We start from the raw sequence: 21,852 nt of genomic DNA, 5'->3' as shown, positions 1-21,852 counted from the left end.
TCAAATCAAGCAAAGTCTTTTTCCTTTGAAGGTGAGAACTAGCGATAGTGAGTGTTCACCCCATATCCCCTGAAGTTCATTTTCAACCCATTTGTTGGAGATGACAAGCAGAAGCCATCTTGAGTTGGATTGCGATTGTCCACTTTCACATATATCTTGTACAGTCCCTTTTGGCTCATTGGATAAATCTTTTTTAAAATCACAAGCTTTGCTCTGCATTGATCACAGACGTGATAAAGGGAGATAGAGACTAAACAGGCACCAAGGTTCCTTGAAAACTGCAAGGCTCATGAAATCTATACCTTTCCCCCAGTTCCCTGGAGAGCTTTCTGACTGGCTTCATCGCTATCTGCTATGGTGGGGCCAATACCCAGGAATGGAAAAGGCTATCAAAGGTTGTGAACTCGCCCAGCGCCATCATGGGCACGGGTCTCCACTTCAGAAAGGACATCTTCAAGAGGCGGGGCCTCAAGAGAGCCACCTCTATCATCAAGTACCCTCACCACCCCAGGCCATGCCTTCTTCTCACTTGCTGCCATCAGGTACTCAAAGCCTGAAGTCAGTAAAAACGCACAATGCTGGAGAAGTTCGGCAGGTCAAACAGTGCCCTTTGCCTCAGAAAGGCAGAGAGACAGGACCAACATTTCAGGGCCTGAAGACAAGCACTCAACATTACAAAAAACAGCTGCTTCCCATCAGATTTCTGAACGGACATTGAACCGCAGACTGCACCTCATTTTTCCCCTTCATGTGTGCTAATTAATTTTTTTTTAATGTAATTTATAGCAATGCTTGCATTGCTGCTGCCGAATTTCGTGCCACACATTCATGTCAATAAATTCTGATTCTAGTCAGTCAATAGGTATCTCCGACTCTTTTCTTTTCCACACTGATGATTCAGCCACGATTATGTGTTCAGATATTACCCATGTGAACATTAGTTTAAATGTATTTGCAAATAAGTAAAGGAGTTGGCATAAATTATGGCATTGACTATATTTTTGTTACAATAGTGAATAGTGTTGAACAAGTAAATCTGCAGACACTTGGGTCAAATTCAGTACACAAATATACAAAAAGATCCAAGAATATTTGTGCTTGGTAATATACATGAAGCAGATACGAAACTAAAGTTGGATAAACATAAAACAACATTTTTGATCTTAGCAATAGCGGCAGCGAAGAAATGTGTAGCCATTTTGAATCAATAGATAGAAATGTAAAACTGTAGACCATTAGAAAAAGTTACTTATAGTTTAAGGAATCAGATCGGGAGTCTCTATAAGATCTTGGATTTCATGAATAAAAGTTCATCCACATCACTCAGTTAACAATTAAAATAGTTAGAAAATAAAATAACAGAGTCATAATAGCAAATGTATAGATTTAGGTGTTTGTCTTTCTTTCTTTTCTTTGGTGGGGTAGGAGGGAGGGGGGTGGGGAGAAAATAGATAACATTTTGTGTATCATTTCGCATTATGTTGTTGTAAGGTATTATCTTTATTGAGGTAATGTTTGTATTACAAATAAAATTTTCCAAAAAAACAGTTCAGCACGCAAATGTGCTGGAGAAACTCAGCATCTGCAGGGTGACTTTCATTATGGGCCTGGACCCTTCTAAAGAGTAGCAAACATCACGGGCCAGGGCCTGAGGTTAGTTATTTTTTGGGGATGCTGCGCAATCTGCTGACTTTCTCCAGCACATTTGCAAATGGTCAAGGGTAAAGTTGCCAATATTTTTAATGTGTCTTCGTTAAATAAGATGAAACATTATTCAATAGTTCTTGCAGTTTAAAATACCATATATTTCAGCATATAAGTCGACCAACTTATAAATGGGCGCCTCTTTTTCAGCCTCATTTTAAGCGTCTTATCTGTCATATGTCGATTCCCATTTTATGGCTGTTGTGCCCTGTTGACCCCAAAGCTCGTAATGCCAGAGATGGGCCGTTGACTGGTATGTACTTCGATTCCCATAGATCGCGCGGATTGATTTGCTGGGCATTCACTGGAGGTGACTGTTATCATGGAGGGTCCGTTCACACAACACAGCAGGTGACCAAAATATGAAGCGAGCTTTAAGAGGCCAAGGAAACCAACAACTGTGGTGCTGCGAGAAAATTTGATGAGCATGAGTTGGAAAATCACGTTGCAGAATGGGTACATGAACAGAGGCAAGATTGCTACATGGTTACCCGAAATAAAGTAAGAACATTTCCACAGCAGTGGGCCAAGTCTCACCCAGACTTCAGTGATAATTTTGAGGCTACAGTAGCCAGATGCAATCATTCCATGAACAGTTAAAATATGATATGATGCCAATAAACAAAAATTTCTCAGAAACTACCAAAGGATCTTGATCACAAAGTGTAAGTTTTCACCAGCTTATTATACAGAACTGGCAGAAACACCAGTTTGCATTGGCAAATATCAGAAACGTAGATGAAATCCCCATGAATTTCAACATGATTTACAATAGAATAGTGGAATGGAAAGTTGTTAAAACTGTAAACCAGAAGTTCAGGCCATGAAAGGACCAGGTTTACCATGGTGCTATCGTCCATGGTCAATGGGACAAAGTTAAGACCCATGGTAACCTTCAAACGCAAATTAAACCAAAAATGAAATCGTCTTCAGGTACTTTTCATGGAAAAAGGATAGCTGGATGAAAATGGTGCAAAACTATGGCTAGACAATGTGTGAAACAGGCAGCCACGAAGTTTATGCAAATAATGGAGTTTGTTGGTATAAGATATTTTTCGTAGCCACTTAACTGAGAACACTGAAAGTAGATTAGCACTACATAATACTTATATGGCAGTTATCCCAGGTGGCTTGACGTCTACATTGCAACCTCTTGATGCTTGCTTGAACAAGCCATTCAAAGACCATGTGTGCGAGGAATGAAATATATGGATGTCGAGTGCAGAAAAGTCATTTACAAAAGGCAGGGCAATGAGTGCTGTATCGCCTGATGTACTGTGTAACATCGTGCTCAAGGCATGGAACGAAATTAGAGTCTGTGATAAAATCATTTAAAAAGTGCGGTATCTCTTGAGCAATTGATGAGATGGAAGGTGATTTATTGTGGGACACTAATGACGAAGCTGAAACCGCCTCATCGGATACAGACAGGGATCCATGTGATTACTTTAAACCGAGAGTAAGGATGTGCTTCCTGCCATCTTTGCCTCAGATGATGATAACGAGTGATTTTGAAGGGTTCTACATTTGTTGTTGTTTTCAATAAAAATCTGTTGCAGTTGGGTTTTTTTTTTGTTTTTTCAAGGGTCGACATACGTCGGCGCAGGGTGGATTTTGAGCTGAATTTCAGGTCTCAAAAGCACAAGTCGACCCCCATTCTTTGAGAGTTTTTTTTTTGGTTTCTCAACTTGACTTACATGCCGAAATATATGGTAAATCATATAAATTCTAAATAATAATTTAATATTTTAATATCATGCTGCCCACAAAAATTATCTATGCTCCAAGAAATAACCACAAGATTTAGCTCCCAAGAAAAAGGAATGCCAAAAGAAAGCTATTGCATTACTGGCATCCAACAAATCCACTCCGATGAAGTGTGGACTCCACCTCACCCCCCCGGCTTTACATTAACTATGTAAAGTCTCTTCCATGAATCTACCATCATTTCAATCAGAGGAAGACAAGGCCAACATAGCAAGCCTGGTCAAAGCAAATCTCTTGGGCGTTCATGGTGCTTTAAAATATCAACAAGAGGAAATCATCCTCACATTTTGTTCTGTGCTTGGAAGTAAATCTCTTCTATAGCATGAACTTGTATTATAATTCATTAAACAAAATCAAACTGACAACAAAACATACATCAGCTGTGCATTTATGATGGAAATGACTCTGCTCCAAAATGTTCCTTGCACAACACAACAGACTTGTAATAAAATTAGGCAAGCAATTAAGTTAAGAACAACATCAGTGTGTGGCGCCTCTGGTCGTCCCTGGTATGTTGACTGGGGTTATGGAGGCCGATCCTGGAATGATAGCCTCTGCCACAGTTGCTGCAAGTGTAAGGCATCGTTGAACTGTTGTCTGCTGTGCTCTTCGATTAGCTCTCTGCTCCTCAAACTTGCCATGCTTCAAGTGTTGATGAAGAGCATCTCACCATTTGTTGTGGTCACCTGCTGTATCCTCCCAGCACTCTGTGCTGATTTTTAAGGGTTTCATTTTGTGTTTGCAGAGGTCCTTGAAGCGAAGCAGGGGTCCACCAATGTTCCTCTTGCCGATTGCTAGTTCTCCGTAGAGGATGTCCTATGGCAGCCGACCATCCTTCATGCAACAGTCGTGGTCCAGCCTGTGCAGTCTGCATGGGTCTTAAAAGCGTGAACATTGTGGGAAGACAAGCGCGGGAGAAGACGAGAATGCAGCAAAGCCTGCGCAGGTGAAAACTGTTGCATTTCCTTTCCATCTTGGACTAGGTGGTCCAAGTCTCACTACCATACAGGAGGGTGCTGATAATGCACGCAATGTACACAGCAGTCTTGGTCTTTGTAGTGAGTGGTGGATTCTCCCAGACCCGCGAGGAGAGTCAAGCAAGGATCAGTGGTGCTCTGCCGATGCACCTATTGATTTCAGAGTTGAGGGAGCGAGGGTCACTCATGGTCGACCTTGAGTATGTGAACTCGTGGACCACTTCTAGATTGTAGTTGTTGCTGGTGTCCCCACTACATTCTGGGCAAGGACATTTATTTTCTTTAGGCCGATGCTGAGTCGGATGTCCTCGAAGGCCTTAGAGAAGCGGTTCATGAGAATCTGCTGGCTGTGCGAGGTTACAGCAATGTCATTGGTAAACATCAGCACAGTAACACTAACCAGGAATTGGAATGGATCAGTTCATGGCATTCCCTTGCCATACTTCTGCTGACAGTTCTGTTATGGCACTCTGCATCTAACTGCTTGGCAAGGATATAACATTGCCCCACTGGCATCTTGAGGAGGATTGCTGTAATCAAGCAGTTAGCGTTTGGCTTATTGGTAGCATTTCCATGATTGGGCGGCAGGGTGAACTATTTGAGACTTTAAACTGCCTGTCAATTGATGTCTAGATTCTGTGAAAAACAAAAAAAATCCAGATGCTGGAAATCTAAATGAAAAACTATATTAGAAGGTCAGGCCAAATGTGGAGGGAAGGAAATAGAGTTTACATTTCAGGTCAAAGGCTCTTCGTCAGAACTAGGAGTCAGAATCAGAAATTCTTGTCATGAACACACTTTGAGGCAGCATCACATTGCAAATATTCCTATAAATTACATTTTTAAAAATTAGTGCCAATGAAGGGAAAAAGTGAGGTTCTGTCTGCAGTTTCAATGTCTGTCCAGAAATCTGATGGCAGACGGGAAGCAGCTGTTTTGGTAATGATGGGAAATGAGACAAAGAAAGTTGGTTAAGCAGCATGTAGGATGAGAGAGAGATCATTTTTAAAATTTTATTTGTGAATTCTTAGAGTCCACTCTCTGAACACAGGCTAAGCTCTGGTGGAATACTTGAGGCTGGGCCATATGACCCACAGCTTAGGGACACATTTCCTCTCTCTCAGAATTAGAAGGATTGAAATTGAATGTTATTCTATACAACGATGGCTCTGAATAATAATGTGAGGTGTGTGTGTGGGTGGGTGTGGGTGTGGGTGTGGGTGTGGGGTGTGTGTGTGTGTGTGTGTGGCACATGGGTGTATATGTGCATGCATGCATGCAATTGTGCATGTATGCATGTGTGTATGTGTGTGAGACAGTGTGTGTGTCATGAGCATGGGTGTGTATGTGCATGCATGTGTGCGTGTGTGTGTGCATCTGGGTGTGTGTGGTATGTGCGCATGGGTGCATGGGTATGTATGTGTATGCTAGCGTGCATTTGTATGTGTATACACACCAGCATTTGGGTGTGTGTGTGTGTGTGTGTGTGTGTGTGTGTGTGTGTGTGTGTGTGTGTGTGTGTGTGTGTGTGTGTGTGTGTGTGTGTGTGTGTGTGTGTGTGTGTGTGTGTGTGTGTGTGTGTGTGTGTGTGTTCTCACATGCAATGATAAAAAAATAGGTAGGCTGCCTAATTGTACTTAGAGGGCACCTTGGAGAATGCAAGATTTAAATTTAAAGAATGAAGTCAATGAAACACAACTGAATGCGTATCTTCCCTTACAACATGCCTCTCCACTGCTGCCAATTGCCTGACCTCAGATTTTCATTTGCCCATGTATTTAGTTTCATTTTATTAAGCAATATTAAAAGATTAAACACAGAGGTGAAGAGATGGTTCACAGACCTTGTACCCTTTGAATCCTTCGCTCCCTTTAAAACCTGCAAGGCCTTCTCTTCCTGTTCGGCCCTGAAACAATGCAATGTTAATAAAAAGGCAAATAAACATGTACATTGCAAGAGCATCAAGTTGGAGGATCCTGCCTACCAGCTTCCTACAGGAGAAGAGGCCTGGGCTAAAACCCAGTATTTGTCAAGTAATGGACAGCCTACTTTTCTTGGCTGATCAAGCAGAGCGAGAGAGCAACATACGGAAGAGGAGGATTGACTGAGATTCGAGTAAGAACACAGAAAAAATGGAATAGATTTCTAAAAACTGCAACTTTACATGGACTTCAAATGGTCAGGAAGCAGAAACCAATATTGTAGTCTGAGCTCCACAACTGCTTTGGGCAACATTCTGTTCCGCATAAAATTACAAATTCTGTTAACATCTGAAGCAAACAGTTTTGACGCTTAAGATGCAAGATGCATCACAAACACATTCTCCAACACTAATCTGAGACTGAACCATTCAGGAGATTTTTGGGGTTACGACCAGTACTATGGGCCAATGGTAGATTTTGTGGAATGCCTAGAAAGGGAGAAGAAGGAGAACAGCAGGGGAGTTTAGAGAAGTAAGCTTGGTAGCTTGAAGGCATGGTGTTCATTGATGCAGCAAATCATTCTGTGAATGAAGAGGCCTGGAGGGATGTGTGGAGATACCTCAGAGGATTCCAGGGCATGAGGTGATGAAAGAAATGAACATGGAAAAGTTGGGCTGAAAGGTCTGTTTTTCAATGCTGTGAAACTCTACGACTGGGGAGATAGAAACTGCACAAGGTCAGGACAGTGTTTGTCAAAATATGTCAGAATCTTCAAACCAAGTCATTCTATCACTTAGACAAAAAAAACATAGATATAACATTTGTAATGGATCTGTGTTAATAGTAATATTTAGGTTAAGGTTAAGTAATATTTCTTATAAAAATATCCTAGTAAAGTAAATTATAGAGTTAAAATACTGTATTCTTAGTAAGCTAGTTGTAGTCTGGTACAGGGTCACACACAGGTCAGCACATACACAGATATACCATTGAAATCAGAAAGAGTGTTCATTTTCAGAGTCAATGTGTCTTGGAAAAACACATATAATGGATTCGAAGTGGGTCTTAATTATTCAAGAACAATGGAGTGTTTGCTTCAGTCAAAACTGATGTATGTAAGTACTCAATAAGAACTGCTGAAGGAAGCCATCTGTTTGGAAACTAAACCACTTAAGGCCTCTTGAACAAGAGAAATGAAACTCAGAGCCATGTGAGTGATATACTTAATTGTTTGAAACAGAAGAAAGGTAATCTTTTGGAGTCGTGTCATCTACAAGCTAGAAGCATGAAGATCACAAGGTTTACCAGAAACTGGGGTGGGCAGCTGTTTAAAATTCCAGCAACTGATTACATGTTTTCTAGGAATTAAGACTGAGCTCATTGGTGATCATTTCATATGAGTCTAAGGGTATATATATATCTGAAGGCAGAGCATATTGAGCCCTGAAGCCCAGAAGAAATGACTGTATCTTTTTGTTATTAGAAGGCAGCCTCATGGTCCAAAACTCTTAAGAAGCTAAGCAGGAGTTGAAGGTCACCAGTGTGAGAGTTAAAGATGAAATCTCTTCCTGGGAAAATAACTCAACAAGATTTGTGAGTTTGAATAGTTAAAGGGCTAAGTTCATTACTGCTTTAATCAACAAATTAAAAGAACTTGATGTTTCATAATCACTTCTGAACTACAATTTAATAGATCTTCAAGTTCAACAAGACTTTAAAATACTGGACCTTAAAAATAACTTTTCAGACTCAAGTTTAAACTGAAAATAGTTTGGACTTTAACACACACACAATTTAGAAAATTACATTCGGTTATATTAAAGCTTACAGTTAAGTAAGTTTAGAGTTAAGTGAAAACTGTTTTGTGATTAACACTTTAACAAAACCTATTATTTTGAATTTACCATGGTCTGGAGAATCTCCCATTGCTGCCCCTTATGTTAGTACTAACGAGGGTCAGTTAGTCTGGCGAATCTCCCATTGCTGCCCCTGTGTTAGTACTAATGGGGCTCGGTTAGTCCATAACATATTAAAGAGGCAAAGTGTGAATTTGAGAAGATGTGGGGCCCCTTCGTGGATGATTATCATCATCTGAGGATTGAAGTGGTGTGGATGCTCTGAGGATTTCCTTCCTGGTGTCTGGGGGCTGTTAGTCGATACATATTTACAATATATGCAGATAAGCCTTGTTTAGAGGGATGGGGAGAATTTTTTTCCCTTTTTATTAAGACAAGTAAAGGGAGCAGGGGATTAACTACAGATCTCAGATCATATCACAGAACAACATGATCACATCAGAGAAGTACAAAATATCTTATATAAGGGAATTTTACATGTATAATTTGTGTATCCAATATTATTTTTGGACATAGTACAAGTTACGATTTAATTGTATACTTATAGAATTTGATGACCTGAATGAAATAAGTGATGGACTAATTATGGTTCTGCTTCTAATTTACAGTTGATATGTGAGTTGACCTCATGTAAAGAGTTTTTTGTAAAACTCAATAAAAATATTTTAAAAAGAAAAGAAGTGAGGAAAGTAAACAGATTATATTTCTGGATACCCAGTGCCATTGTGTCAAAGACAGATCAGGCAAATTACAGACAATACAGGGGTCAACAAAAGCAGAGGCATGCTGGAATGACATGCTGGATTTGAAGCCTTGCTTCAAGTTTCAAACAATGTAGCCAGGAAGGTAGCGTGTAGATTAGTGGTTCTCAACCTTTTTCTTCCCACTCACATCCCCCTTTAAGTAAACCCTATGCCATCGGAGCTCTGTGATTAGTAAGTGATTGCTTAAGGTGGACTGTGAGTGGGAAGGGAAGGTTGAGAATCACTAGATCCAATTGTTACTGAAATATTTTGCTGGAGAAAAATTGTCATTGGCCCATTTCCTTTGGAGTTCTGAAACTGAGCACATAACGAGTCAATGAGGGACAATTAAAACAGTGGGATTCAAACTTTTTCTTCCCACCCACATCCCACCTTAAGCAATCCCTTACTAATCACAGAGCACTGATGGCATAGGGATGACTTAAAGTAGTATGTGAGTGGGAAGAAAGAGGTTGAGAGCCACTGGGTTAGATAAAAACTGGGAAGGGATCATTGATGGGCCCTTGAGGAATACCAAAGTTAACATGCACAAAAGAGAGGAGATACAACTGAAGGTGACTCTTAGTCCTCTGCTATTTTTGTCATTTGATCATTCTTCAGGATTGTGGTGTAACCAAAATGTTTATCACCCATTGGTAAATTGTACTGATTGACGTGTTTTAAAAAAGCACACAGAAATGTTGGAGGAACTCAGCCGTTCTTGCAGCATCCAGAGGAGGTAAAGATACATTAGTGACGATTCGGGCCTGCGGCCTTCTTCAAGGTACAAGCAAAGGAGTGGAAGGCGTCTGAATAAAGACTGAAGACTGGCAAGGGGAGGAGTGTAGACCAACAAAAGGTGTTGACTGGATATGATAAGGGGAGGTGTGAAAGGAGACAGAGGGGAAACAGAAGAGAGAGAGAGAGAGAGAGAGAGAGAGAGAGATGGGGATAAGCAACAGGGGGAAGAAGGTGGGGAGGGGAGGCAGGTTAGTGCTTGAAGAAGAGCTCAGACCCAAAATATTGGTAATATATCTGGACTCTGCCAGCCCAGGTGAGTTCCTCGTGCATTTCTGGGTGTTTATACTATAATCACAAGATCTTCAGACTTTCGTATTTAACTGATTGGTAAGATCATTTCATGGAGTATTTAAGAGTTAACCACCTTGTTGAGCCCAGAGTTGGATGTAGGTCAGATTAGGTATGATAGATTTCCTCCATTGAAGGACATTAGTGAACCAGGTAGGTTTCTACAATCATCTGGTTGTTTTGTGATTCCCTTTATTCATGACTAAATAGGTAAGAATCCATTGATGTTTGTAGGAACTTTCACTCCACAAATTTAACATCAGGTCCTCATTTGCACAAAAATGCTGAAGAAACTCCCACAGGACCGCATATTAGGCAATATTAAGATGATTGGGCCTAAATTGAAATTAAATATTTATCAAATTGAGTTTGTTCCAAATGCTTGAGTGTTTTCTAGGAAGCATTTAGCTGTTCCTTGGAAATCAGATGTAGATTTGGGAATGGAGAGATTGCATGCAGAGTTATACAGTTGGAAATCAGTTGAGAAGATTACTTATAATTTATGAAATAGACATCAGGAATTTTGGAAGATTTGGTACCCGTAATTACAAAATGTAGTGTTGAACGTTCAATAAGCTCTGTTGATAACCATGGAAACTATTATATTATTAAAATAAAACTTTATGTTATCTTCTTTGGCTTGGCTTCGCGGACGAAGATTTATGGAGGGGGTAAAAAGTCCACGTCAGCTGCAGGCTCGTTTGTGGCTGACAAGTCCGATGCGGGACAGGCAGACACGATTGCAGCGGTTGCAAGGGAAAATTGGTTGGTTGGGGTTGGGTGTTGGGTTTTTCCTCCTTTGCCTTTTATTATTAAAATAAAACTTTATGTTAAATAATTTACTTTCTTGGCATTCACTAGTCTTCTTTGTTACTTTTTGGGATTTGGGAGAAGGGGAGGGAGAGATGCAGGGAATTTTTATACCACATGTATGACTTTTTTAAATATGTATTTGTTTTAATTTTCAAAATACAAATTTTATTTTATTATTCAAATATTAGTTATAAACTGCTGAAAGTTTACAGTTTTTAAAATATTTTTTATTTAATACTTCACTGTGAACTATGTCAATAAAAATATATACAAACATTCATCATTAAAATATACACAGTGACATTTTTCCCCTTCCCTCCCTACCCACTGTAATATAAAGCAAGAAGAAAAGAAAGAAGAAAAATAAATAATAAAAGAACACAAAAGAAAACAAAATTGTGTCATCCAAAATTCCATATTTAAGTATTTTTGTTCTTGTAGCTTATCGTTTGAAGAGATGGAGGTGTGAAATCAGCCATTTCTAATATACTCTTTGTCGGGTTCCCAAAATATGTTATTGAAAGAAATGTACTTACTGCTGTGGTTTAAAAGTTGTTAAATAAAATATATATTTTTTTAAATGCTGAAGAATGCAGCATTCTTTATGCAGCAAACATGATGAAACATAATTAATGCCTCAGGCCTGAGCCCCTCATTAAGATATGAGCCAAAATCAGACAGGCAGCTGAATAAAATGGTGGGCCGAGTGGCAGAGGGAGGAGCACAGACTATCGGCAATGAAAGGCTATACGTGAGATTGTCAGTGGTCTGTCGACCACAGGTGCCATTCCATCCCTGACGTCTGTCTATCTGGTCACGTCATGGCCACTTGGTTTGCTCAGTGTCTCCTACTGAACAGATTGCAGGTGTTTGGGTGTAAATTGGGTGGCACGGACCCGTGGGTCAAAATGGCCTGTCATCACGCTGTATCTAAATTTAAATTTTAAAATGGCGCACTTGCCAATTTGCGAAAAGCTCGAGCTATTCTGCTCTAATTTTCAAGGTCAAACCAGCCTGAGTGACTCACCAGTCATTTCACTCACAGCTACTCTGCAGCATGTCCTCCAAAACTTGAAGGGTCAGCTTGTACGCAGAGCTCACTCGGAAGTCCAGGTTTGTTGCTTGATTCAATAAGATAGTGACACAGCTCTTACTAACCTGAAACCCTGTTCGTCCTCTCTCTCCTTTTTGTCCAGGGAACCCAAAACTTCCTATAGATCCCTGAAAAATAAGATAAAGGCAAAGGTGCTCACTCTTTGTAATATGATAAAAATCTAATACATTCATGTGTGGATGTAATAGTCAATACTGTATAAAAGTCGTGCCCCCCCCCCCCACTATTTTTGGTGCCAGCATCCCTCCCATCTGAGCTCCTGAAGCCCAGGTTGTGGACTCACACCCTAAGCCCCAGCTGTCCTCCCATCTGAGCTCCCAATGCCCGGCCATACCCTCATCCAAGCTGCCAATGCCCCACCTGTGGACTCTTTCCTAGACCCCAGCTGCCTGCTATCCAAGGTCTTGACACCCCAAGCGCACACTTATCACTTAGTCCCACCTAACTACCCACCCATCCAAGCTCCCAATGCCCAGAACACGGGCCTACCACCCAGTCCTGGCAAACTCACCCACCCATCCGAGCGCCCGCCAATCTGAACGTGGACCTAACACCTGGTCCTGGCCACTCGCCCACTTATCCAAGCTCCTGACACCCAGAACTCAACTTGCCACCCAGTCCCGGCCACCTGGCTGCACATTCAAGCTCCTGGCACCTCGAACAATGCAGGTACTTACAGCGGTCAAAAATAGTATGCGTGTAATAGTTCACCCCAAAAATTATACCCTAATAATTGGTCCATAAGATTCACCTATTACGCATTTGTGTATGGTAATTTTAATTACTGCTGTTATTAAAAAATAATAAGAGAGTGTCGAAGATTTAGGTCTTTCATTATAGGCAGAGAATAGTGAAATGGAGATTGCTCAGCTTGCAAAGGGGGTTACAATAGCAGTTTTCAAAATTATGGGGGGCTTTTGTTAGAAAATATAGTGCAGTAAAATTATTGGCTGTCTGTAATATTTTTTGTAAATGTGCGACATTCCGCTTGCTAAAATGCTGAAAAGATTCACTAGAAATCTTAATAAGGGGAAAGCTCAATTCTATCATGATCCCAAATGAACTAGTGGAAAAACCAATTAACATTAACACCCTTTTTTCATTGGTATTCTACTAAAAAGGACTGTATATTTATATTTACTCTTCCAAATAGGTCAAATATTGAACTCAATAGTGTTTCCATTTGATCAAGAACAATTTCTAAATTTGCTTAAATATTTTAATATGAAATTTCGGTAACTAAGTCCCTTCTGGACTTGACTCCTTTATCTTCTGACTGGGCACCCTCCAACCAGATGGCAATAATATCGATTTCTCTGGTTTTCATTAAACCCTCTCCCTTCCCACTCCCTGCTACCCCCATCGTCTTTCCATTCTTGGTCTCTTTTTGCACAGACATGATCAATTCTACCTCATCCTGGATCACATCGAATTAACACCTTTTGTTGGTCTGGATTCTTCTCCCATGCTTTGATTCCTGAGACTTTCTGATAATTCTGCCTTTTCTGATTTGTTTTTCCTCAAAGAAGGCCTCAGGCCCGAAATGTCGGCAATGTATCTTTGTCTCTTGTAGATCCTGAACGGAGTGGCATTTTGGTGTGTTTACTTCAACCACAGCATCTGCTGTTCATTATATTTCACTTCTTTATTTAGTCAACAACATTATAGTTGGTAGATTAATCTTTGTTAGCTGATACCATCTCTTATATAGATTTATAATCACAGGTCATTTCCTCAATCTATGGAAAAAAAAAATCTCCACGCAATATTTTGCCTTTCCATCATAAATATTTGAATTCACCTTTTGACCATCAAATCCTGGGGGCCCAATGGGTCCATTTACACCAAGTAGTCCCTGGCTACCCTGTAGGAGGAAAAATGAAAAATAAACAATTAGAAAATCTTCCATGGCACGTTTGTTATGGACTAGTAAATGATATCACTTCTATACCCTATCGCTTCATTCAGGGTGAATATGGAAATTCCAATTCAACACACAGCGGTCATAAGACATAATCTCATGGCCCTCCTGCTCTGGACACGATGTATCAAGGTACACACGATGAAGGATTTTTAACCATTTCTAGGCCACTCTATTCTTAATATCAGATTTCCAGCATCTGCAATTCTCTTCATTATTTCATTAACTTCTAAATGACCTAGCCCTGCACCTTGTTAGAGCATAAGAACATTAGATATAGGAGCAGGAGTTGGCCATCCGGCCCGTCGAGCCATTCAATGAGATCATAGCTGATGTGATGACAGGCTCATCTCCACCTACCTACCTTCTCTCCATATCCCTTAACTCCCTTACTATGTATAAATCTTCCCAATCTTGTCTTAAATATATTTATTGAAATCACTGGGCAGCAACTTCCATAGATTTTCAACCCTCTGGGAAAACCACTTCCTCCTCATCTCTGTCTTAAATCTACTACCCTGAATCTTGAGGCTATGTCCCCTAGTTCTTGTCTCTCCTACCAATGGAAACAACTATCTTATATATGCCTTTCATACTTTAAATGTTTTATAAGACCCCCCTCACATTCTTCTAAATCCCAGCAAGTATGACATAATCTCCCCTCATAGGCTAACCCAATGGTTCTCAACCTTTTCCTTTCCACTCACATCCCACTTTAAGTAATCCCAATGCTATCAGTGCTCTGTGATTAGTAAGGGATTGCTTAAGGTGGGTGGGAAGGGAAAGTTGAAAATCACTTCTCTAGACCCAATTGTGACTGAAATATTTTGCTTGAGAAAAATTGTCATTAGCCCATTTCCTTTGGAGTTCTGAAACCGTGCACATAACGAGTTAATGAGGTGTGATTAAAAGAATGGTTTTCAAACTTTTTCTTTCCACCACATCCCACCTTAAGCAATTCCTTACTAATCACAGAGCAATTACTTTCATTATTGTTAAGTGGGATGTGAGTGGAAAGAAAAAGGTTAAGAACCACTGGGCTATCCCCTTCATCTCTGGAATCAACTTGGTGAACGTCCTCTGCACCACCTCCAAAGCCAGTCCATCCTTCCTCAAGTAAGGAGAATAGAACTGCACACAGTGCTCCAGATGCAGCCTCACCAGTACCTTGTACAGTTGCATTATAACCTCCCTAATTTCCATCCCTCCAGTAATGAAGGCCAACATTCCATTTGCCTTCTTGATAGCCTGCTGATCCTGCAATCCAACCTTTCACGATTCATGCACTCCCAAGTCCTTCTTCGCGTCAGCCCGCTGCAATCGCTTGCCATTTAAATAATAAACTGATCTTCCATTTTTCCTTCCAAAGTGGATAACCTCACATTTACCAACATTGTACTCCATCTGCCAGACCCTTTCCCACTCACTTAACCTATCTGTCACCCTGAACATTCGATTCTCTCCAGACAGCCTTAATTGCACGATGACAACTTCCTTCCCAGCACAAGGCAGCACCACAGTAATCAGTTCATAGGTTCAACTTCCTTATCTGATTGTACATGTACCACCAGACGAAACAGTGTTTCTCCAGACCATGGTGCACACACACATAATAATCATGTGCACATACAGATATGATTGGAAATAAATATATACAAATAATTTACATATATATTTACAGGACACTGTTCATCAATCTCATGGCCTGTGGGAAGAATTCATTTCCCAGCCCGCCGGTCCTGATTTTGATCCTCCTGTATCTCCTTCTTGTTGGCTGTGGGTCTGCTTCAAAGTAGCTATTCTGAAATGTAACTGCCCCAATCCATTGCTATCAACACAGCTTTAACACAGAAACAGGTGGATCAAATCAGGGACTCACTTCACACAACTGGGGTAAATCTTATAATCAGGGCCAGCGCCAAGGTGGGGCATCTGTGGGCATTGCCCACCCCCCACCAAGCAAAATGAGGTGCTGTTCCCACTCCATACAATCGCGAGCATCCCTGGCTATCAGACCCCCCCTACTACCTCCCCCATCAGTAACGTCTAGACCCTCTCCACCACCCCCGGCCACTTCACTAGCATGAGTCAAGCATTAGTAGCATCTCGTGACGCTTGATGCAATAAAGAGAGCGTCCTTGTGCCCCACATCGGAGGGGCAGATAGCATCAACAGCAGGTATGTCCCTGGCACACCCCCTCGCTAAACAAACCCCCTCAAAATCACTAATGTCCCCCTCTAATATACGTTCTGGCCGACCCTGCTTACAATAGAGGTAAATCTAGTTTTGTGTTGCATTCTGTCTCAGGGCTCCACCACAATTCCGCTGATGCAGGCTGCCATGCTCAAAGGCTTGCTGTGTACCAACCCTTTAGCTATGGCATCACAGATACCATTTTGTTTCCAGGCTGCATTATTCTAAAAGGTCAGCATAATTGGCGTAGCAGTTAGCGCCACGCCTTTACAGTGCCAGTGATCGGGACCTGGGTTCAAATTCCACGCTATCTGTAAGGAGTTTGTACATTCTCCCCATGTCTGCGTGGGTTTCTACCCACCCTTCAAAAACATACCGAGGCTTGTAGGTTAATTGGGTGCAAATTGGATGGCACGGACTCGTGGGCCAAAATGGCCCTGTTACCCTGGCTAATTATTTTTATAAATTTTTCAAGTGAAGAAATGCCATTATAATAAAATGTACTTCACCATTTTAAATGAATCTTCCTCCTCAACCTGTGTGAGTGCAAATTGATTAGTTATAGTCTAAACAAAGCTAATGAGTACTTTGTGTACAGGGCCTTCCACACCCAGATAGAGGTACATGGGTATATGGATAGAAAGGTTTAGAGGAAAAGGAGTCCATCATAGGCAAATTGTAGTATCTGGGCTGGATTGAACAAGTTGGTGGAAAGGGCCTGTTTAGTGCTGTAGAATTCGAGGATTAAACACCTATTTTCCCCCCAGTGAGTGGTGATCCAAGTTATAAATGTTCCTCGAGTTCAAGGAATCACACAGTTGTTGACCCATGTGCAGCATAATGATGTGTGACTGGTTTGAATTGGGCAAAAAAAAGCCCACTGGCCCCTGTAAAATTTCAGAGGATGAACATTTTCCTTCTGTTTTATTGGAATCTCTGAAGTAGAATTTTAATACAAATGAATAAACTCACCTTCCTACCCACAACTCCTCTCCGACCACCTTGTCCCTATGAATATACAAAAATACATTTGTTTCAGCTGGGTGATCAAATTCCAATGGTTTTAAATGACATCGCTTTAGTAAAAGAAAATGCAAGGGGTTACAACATTGCAGCTTACCTCGAGTAAGATTCATGATTAATCTGCAATTTTTTTTGAGAGCAATCAACTTTCCATCAAATATATTTGGTTGGGCTAACAGACAGACAAGGTAAAGGTTCCATTATTGTCTCGTGAAACTATATTTAGAATGTAACAGGCTTGAAATTCGTTAGCTTTTGTCTATCATAAGGCAACTTTGTCCAGCACCCCTCACAGAAATCTACAGCAACCTGTGTTCCGCTCCAAGTACTGATCAGGCCTGAGCCTGCTTAGCTTCCGAGATCAGACAGTCTCAGGTGTATTCAGACTATTCGGTACATTAAATAGACAATACCATGATTTTTATGATCAGAAGATGCGACTGGTGGGGTACCACCAGGATGGCATTGGAAAACCAGCTATCACAATCTATATCAGTGGTTCTCAAACTTTGTCCTTCCACTCACATACCACCTTAAGTAACCCCTAGGCCATCAGTGCTCTGTGATGAGTAAGGGGATGTGATGTGAGATGTGAGTGGGATGTGAGTGGGAAGGAAAGGTTGAGAATCACTGCTCTGGACTCAATTGTGACTGAAATATTTTACTTGAGAAAAATGGTCAATGGCCCATTTCCTTTGGATTTCTGAAACTGTGCACATAACGAGTCCATGACCATTTATTGGTGTTCATTGGTATCTATTTATTTATTTAATTCTAAGGGCCTATTTATTTATTTATTTGATATTCCCTGTTAATTTTTAAAGTCAGGTGGGGAGCCCAGTTCGCAGGTGCATGATGTTGGTTGGGCAGTAGAATTTGAAAAGGGAAGGTCCGCTTACCTCGCTGTTGATTTGGTGAGGATGAATTGCTTCAGGAATATAAGGAGTTTTTAAAAAATTCTTAAGAAAGGAATTAGAAAAGCTAAAAGGAGATATGAAGCTGCTTTGACAGGGAAAGTAAAAATAAATCCAAAGGGTTTCTATAAGTATATTAAAATTAAAAGAATAGTGAGAATTTTAAATGATTTTTTTTCTTCAGTATTCACTAAGGAAAAGAATATTGAGCCAGATGAAGTGAAGAAATATGGTAGGGAGGTCAAGGATAATATAAGGATTAATGAGGAGGTAGTGTTGGCTATATTGAAAAAAGATCAAGGTGGATAAATCTCCAGGTCCTGACAAAATGTTCCCTAGGACCCTGAGGGAGGTTAATGATCAAATAGTGGGGACATTGACAGAAATATTTAAAATGTCACTGGCCACAGGGGAAGTGCCCGAGGACTGGAGGGGGCTCATATGGTTCTGCTGTTCAAAAAAGGATGCAAAAGTAAACCTAATAATTATAGGCCTGTAAGTCTGATGTTGGTGGTGGGTAAATGAATGGAAAGATCTTAGATCGTACTTAGAGATGGTATATACAACTATTTGGGAAGACAGGGATTGATTCAGTGTAGTCGGCATGGTTTTGTACATGGTAGATTATTTCTAACAAATCTTATAGAGTTTTTCGAGGAGGTTACTAAAAAGGTTGATGAGGGGAAGGTGGTGGTCTATTTGAACTTTTGTAAGGCTTTAAACCAGGTTCCCCATAAAAGGTTAGTAAGGAAGGTGGAACCATTAGGTATTAATGATGAAGTAGTGAAATGGATTCAGCAATGGTTAGATGGGAAATGCCAGAGAGTAGTGGTGGAAAATTGTTTGTCGAATTGGAGGCCGGTGACGAGTGGATCTGCCTCAGGGATCAGTAGTGGGTCCACTGCTGTTTGTCATATATATTAATGTTCTAAATAATAGGGTGGGAAATTGATTTAGTAAATTTGCAGATGATACAAAGGTTGGCAGTGTTGTGGACAGCGAGGAAGATTATCAAAGCTTACAGGGTAATACAGGACAGTTAGAAGAGTGGGCTGAAAGATGGTAGGTGGAGTTTAATACTGATAAATGTGAGGTGCTTTATTTTGGTAAGACTAATCAAAATAGGTCATATACGTTAAATGGTAGACAATTGAGGAGTGCAGTGGAACAAAGGGATTTAGGAGTCATGTTACATAATTCTCTAAAAGTTGAATCATTTGTGGTTAGGGTGGTGAAGAAGGCATTTAGTATGTTGGCTTTCATAAATCAGCATATAGAATACAGGAGTTGGGATGCTATGTTGAAGTTATATAAGGCATTGGTGATGCCAGATTTGGAATACTGTGTGCAGTTTTGGCCACTGAATTACAGGTAGGATATAAACAGAATAGAGAGAGTGCAGAGGTTTACGAGAATGTTGCCGGGGTTTCAGGGTTTGAGCTCCATGGAAAGGTTGAGCAGGCTGGAACTTTATTCCCTGGTGCATAGAAGATTGAGGGAGATTTGATAGAGGTATTCAAATTATAAGGGGGACAGATTGATGCAATGTGGATAGACATTTTTCCATTGAGAGTGGGGGAGATTCAAACAAGAGGGCATGAATTGAGTGTAAAAGGGGAAATGTTTAAGGGAAACATAAGGGGGAATTTCTTCATGCAGAGGGTGGTGGGAGTATGGAATGGTAGAAGCAAGATCGATGTTAATAATCAAGGAAAGGTTGGATAGGTATATGAACAGGAGAGGTATGGAGGGTTATGGTCCCAAATACAAGTCAGTGGGACTAGGTGGGAGAAGATGTTCAGCACAGATTAGTATGGCCAAACTGGCCTGTTTCTGTGTTGTAAATGGTTATATGGTTATACATCGATTATTGAATATTTTATTCCATTCCTACGACTGAATGTGTTCTCTCATTGGATGCTGAAAAAGCATTCAATCGAGTAGAATGGGAATATATGTTTGCCATGATAAAGAAACTTCGTTTTGGTCGAATTTTTATCAATTGGATTAAATTATTGTATTTTTGCCCTAGCGCTTCAAATTCACAACAATCAACATTTTTTAGGATTTATACGAGAACGTGACAAGGTTTAGAACATTAGAACTTAAGAAATAAGAGCGGGAGTAGGCCAGCCCTCTCATTGAGTCTGCTCCTTCATTTAATAAGATCATAGGTGATCCGATCATTGACTCAACTCCACCTACCTGCTCCTTAAGCTCTTTGCTCTTTGACCTGTGTTTGAAAGCTCTAGCAGTTACTTTGACCTGTGTTTGAAAGCTCTAGCAGTTACTCTGTGTAATAGTAGAGATTTTAGTGGAATAATTAAAAAGGGAATTTAACATAATTAACATCCTTATATGCAGATGACTCTTGCTTTTTTATTTCCAATCCTAAGATTTCTTTACCAAGTATGTTGACTTTGTTTGCTCAATTTAGTCAGTTTTTGAGGTGTAAAATGCATGTTCATAAGTGTGAACTACTACCTATAAAAGGGCTTTCAAATATTTGGGAATCACAATTACAAGAAGGTGTAAAAAAGTGGTTCTCAACCTTTCTCTTTCCACTCACATACCTCTTTAAGTACATCCTATGCCATCTGTGATTGGTAAGGGATTGCTTAAGGTGGTATGTGGATGGGAAGGGAAGGTTGAGAACCACTGTTACTGAAATATTTTGCTGGAGAAAAATGGTAATTGGCCCATTTCCTTTAGAGTTCTGAAACCATGCACATAATGAGTCAATGAGGTACGATCAAAACAGTGATTCTCAACCTTCCCTTCCCATTCACATCCCACCTTAAACAATCCCTTACTAATCACAGCGCGCCAGTGGCATTGGGATTACTTAAAGTGGGATCTGAGTGGAAAGAAAAAGGTTGAGAACCACTCTTGTAAAAATTTATTGAAAGAAAATTTCTCAGGGTTAATTAATCTGATTAGAGTTGTTGTCAGGTTGGTCATCCTTGTGCATGACAATGATTGGATATATTAATGCAATTTTACCAAAATGTTTGTATGTACTTCAATCTTATTCATTCCTAAAACATATTTTAATTCACAGGATTCAATTATTTCCTTGTATATATAGCCAGGTTAACTGCTCTATATGAACAAGGCCTATCTTCAAAGGACCAAATGGAATGTGGCCTTATCTCTTCCAAATTTTAGATATTACTATTGGGCGGTCAATATAAAGAATTTATTATTGCTATTACATTTTGATACCTGATGTTGAATACATCAACATCACATAAAGACTGGGATACCATGCTTGATCTGATGAATAATATTTCATTCTGTGCCCGACATTGTTCTGTAGCATTCACGCTACGCGAGCGTGGAGAAGAATGACACAAACCAAAGCCTTGGAATTGAGACTGGTTTATTTCTCTGACCGTCGCTCTTATATGAGCCCCAGGTGCTGACCTCAGGGTCATGCATCATCGAAGCACTGGCCTGGGACTGTCCGGTGTTCTCGCCAGAGTTCGCCATCTTCCTGCCATGAGGGAGGGCACCCGGGATGATGGCTGCTGTCACCTTCAGGTCCACACAGTTGCCACTTTCATTAGTCATTTTGTGGGCTGGTCCGCATCTCCAGAACCAACGATCAGGCTGTTGTCTGCCCCAGCGTCACGGCGGAGGCATAGAGACCAGCTTATTACAGACCAGATATACTGGTTTCAGGTGGTCAATGATAAAGGTCTCCTCCTTACCGCCGATGTCGAGGATGAAGGTGCCGTTGACCCTGATGACCGTGTTCGGCCCTTCGTGGGGTTGTTGTGGGGGTGGGTGCTGGGCGCCCCTTTGCACAAACA

General features: G+C 40.6%; 1 protein-coding gene across 2 annotated transcripts in view; it reads right to left on the bottom strand.

Moving 5' to 3' along the window:
• LOC138747471 (collagen alpha-6(VI) chain-like) overlaps nt 1-21,852 on the bottom strand; it is a 235,556-nt gene that overhangs the window by 47,931 nt on the left and 165,773 nt on the right. For both annotated transcript variants that reach the window (XM_069906720.1, XM_069906727.1), the window contains exons 22-25: nt 17,073-17,108; nt 13,787-13,849; nt 12,030-12,092; nt 6,292-6,354 (exon numbers count right to left, since the gene is read on the bottom strand). In XM_069906720.1, the coding sequence (XP_069762821.1) occupies nt 6,292-6,354; nt 12,030-12,092; nt 13,787-13,849; nt 17,073-17,108 (225 nt within the window). The remainder of the gene's footprint in view (nt 1-6,291; nt 6,355-12,029; nt 12,093-13,786; nt 13,850-17,072; nt 17,109-21,852) is intronic.

Source organism: Narcine bancroftii, chromosome 1, assembly GCF_036971445.1.
Source record: "Narcine bancroftii isolate sNarBan1 chromosome 1, sNarBan1.hap1, whole genome shotgun sequence".
NCBI classification, from domain to species: domain Eukaryota; kingdom Metazoa; phylum Chordata; class Chondrichthyes; order Torpediniformes; family Narcinidae; genus Narcine; species Narcine bancroftii.
Note: the sequence above shows the minus strand (reverse complement) of the source record. Positions and strands in the feature narration are given on the sequence as shown.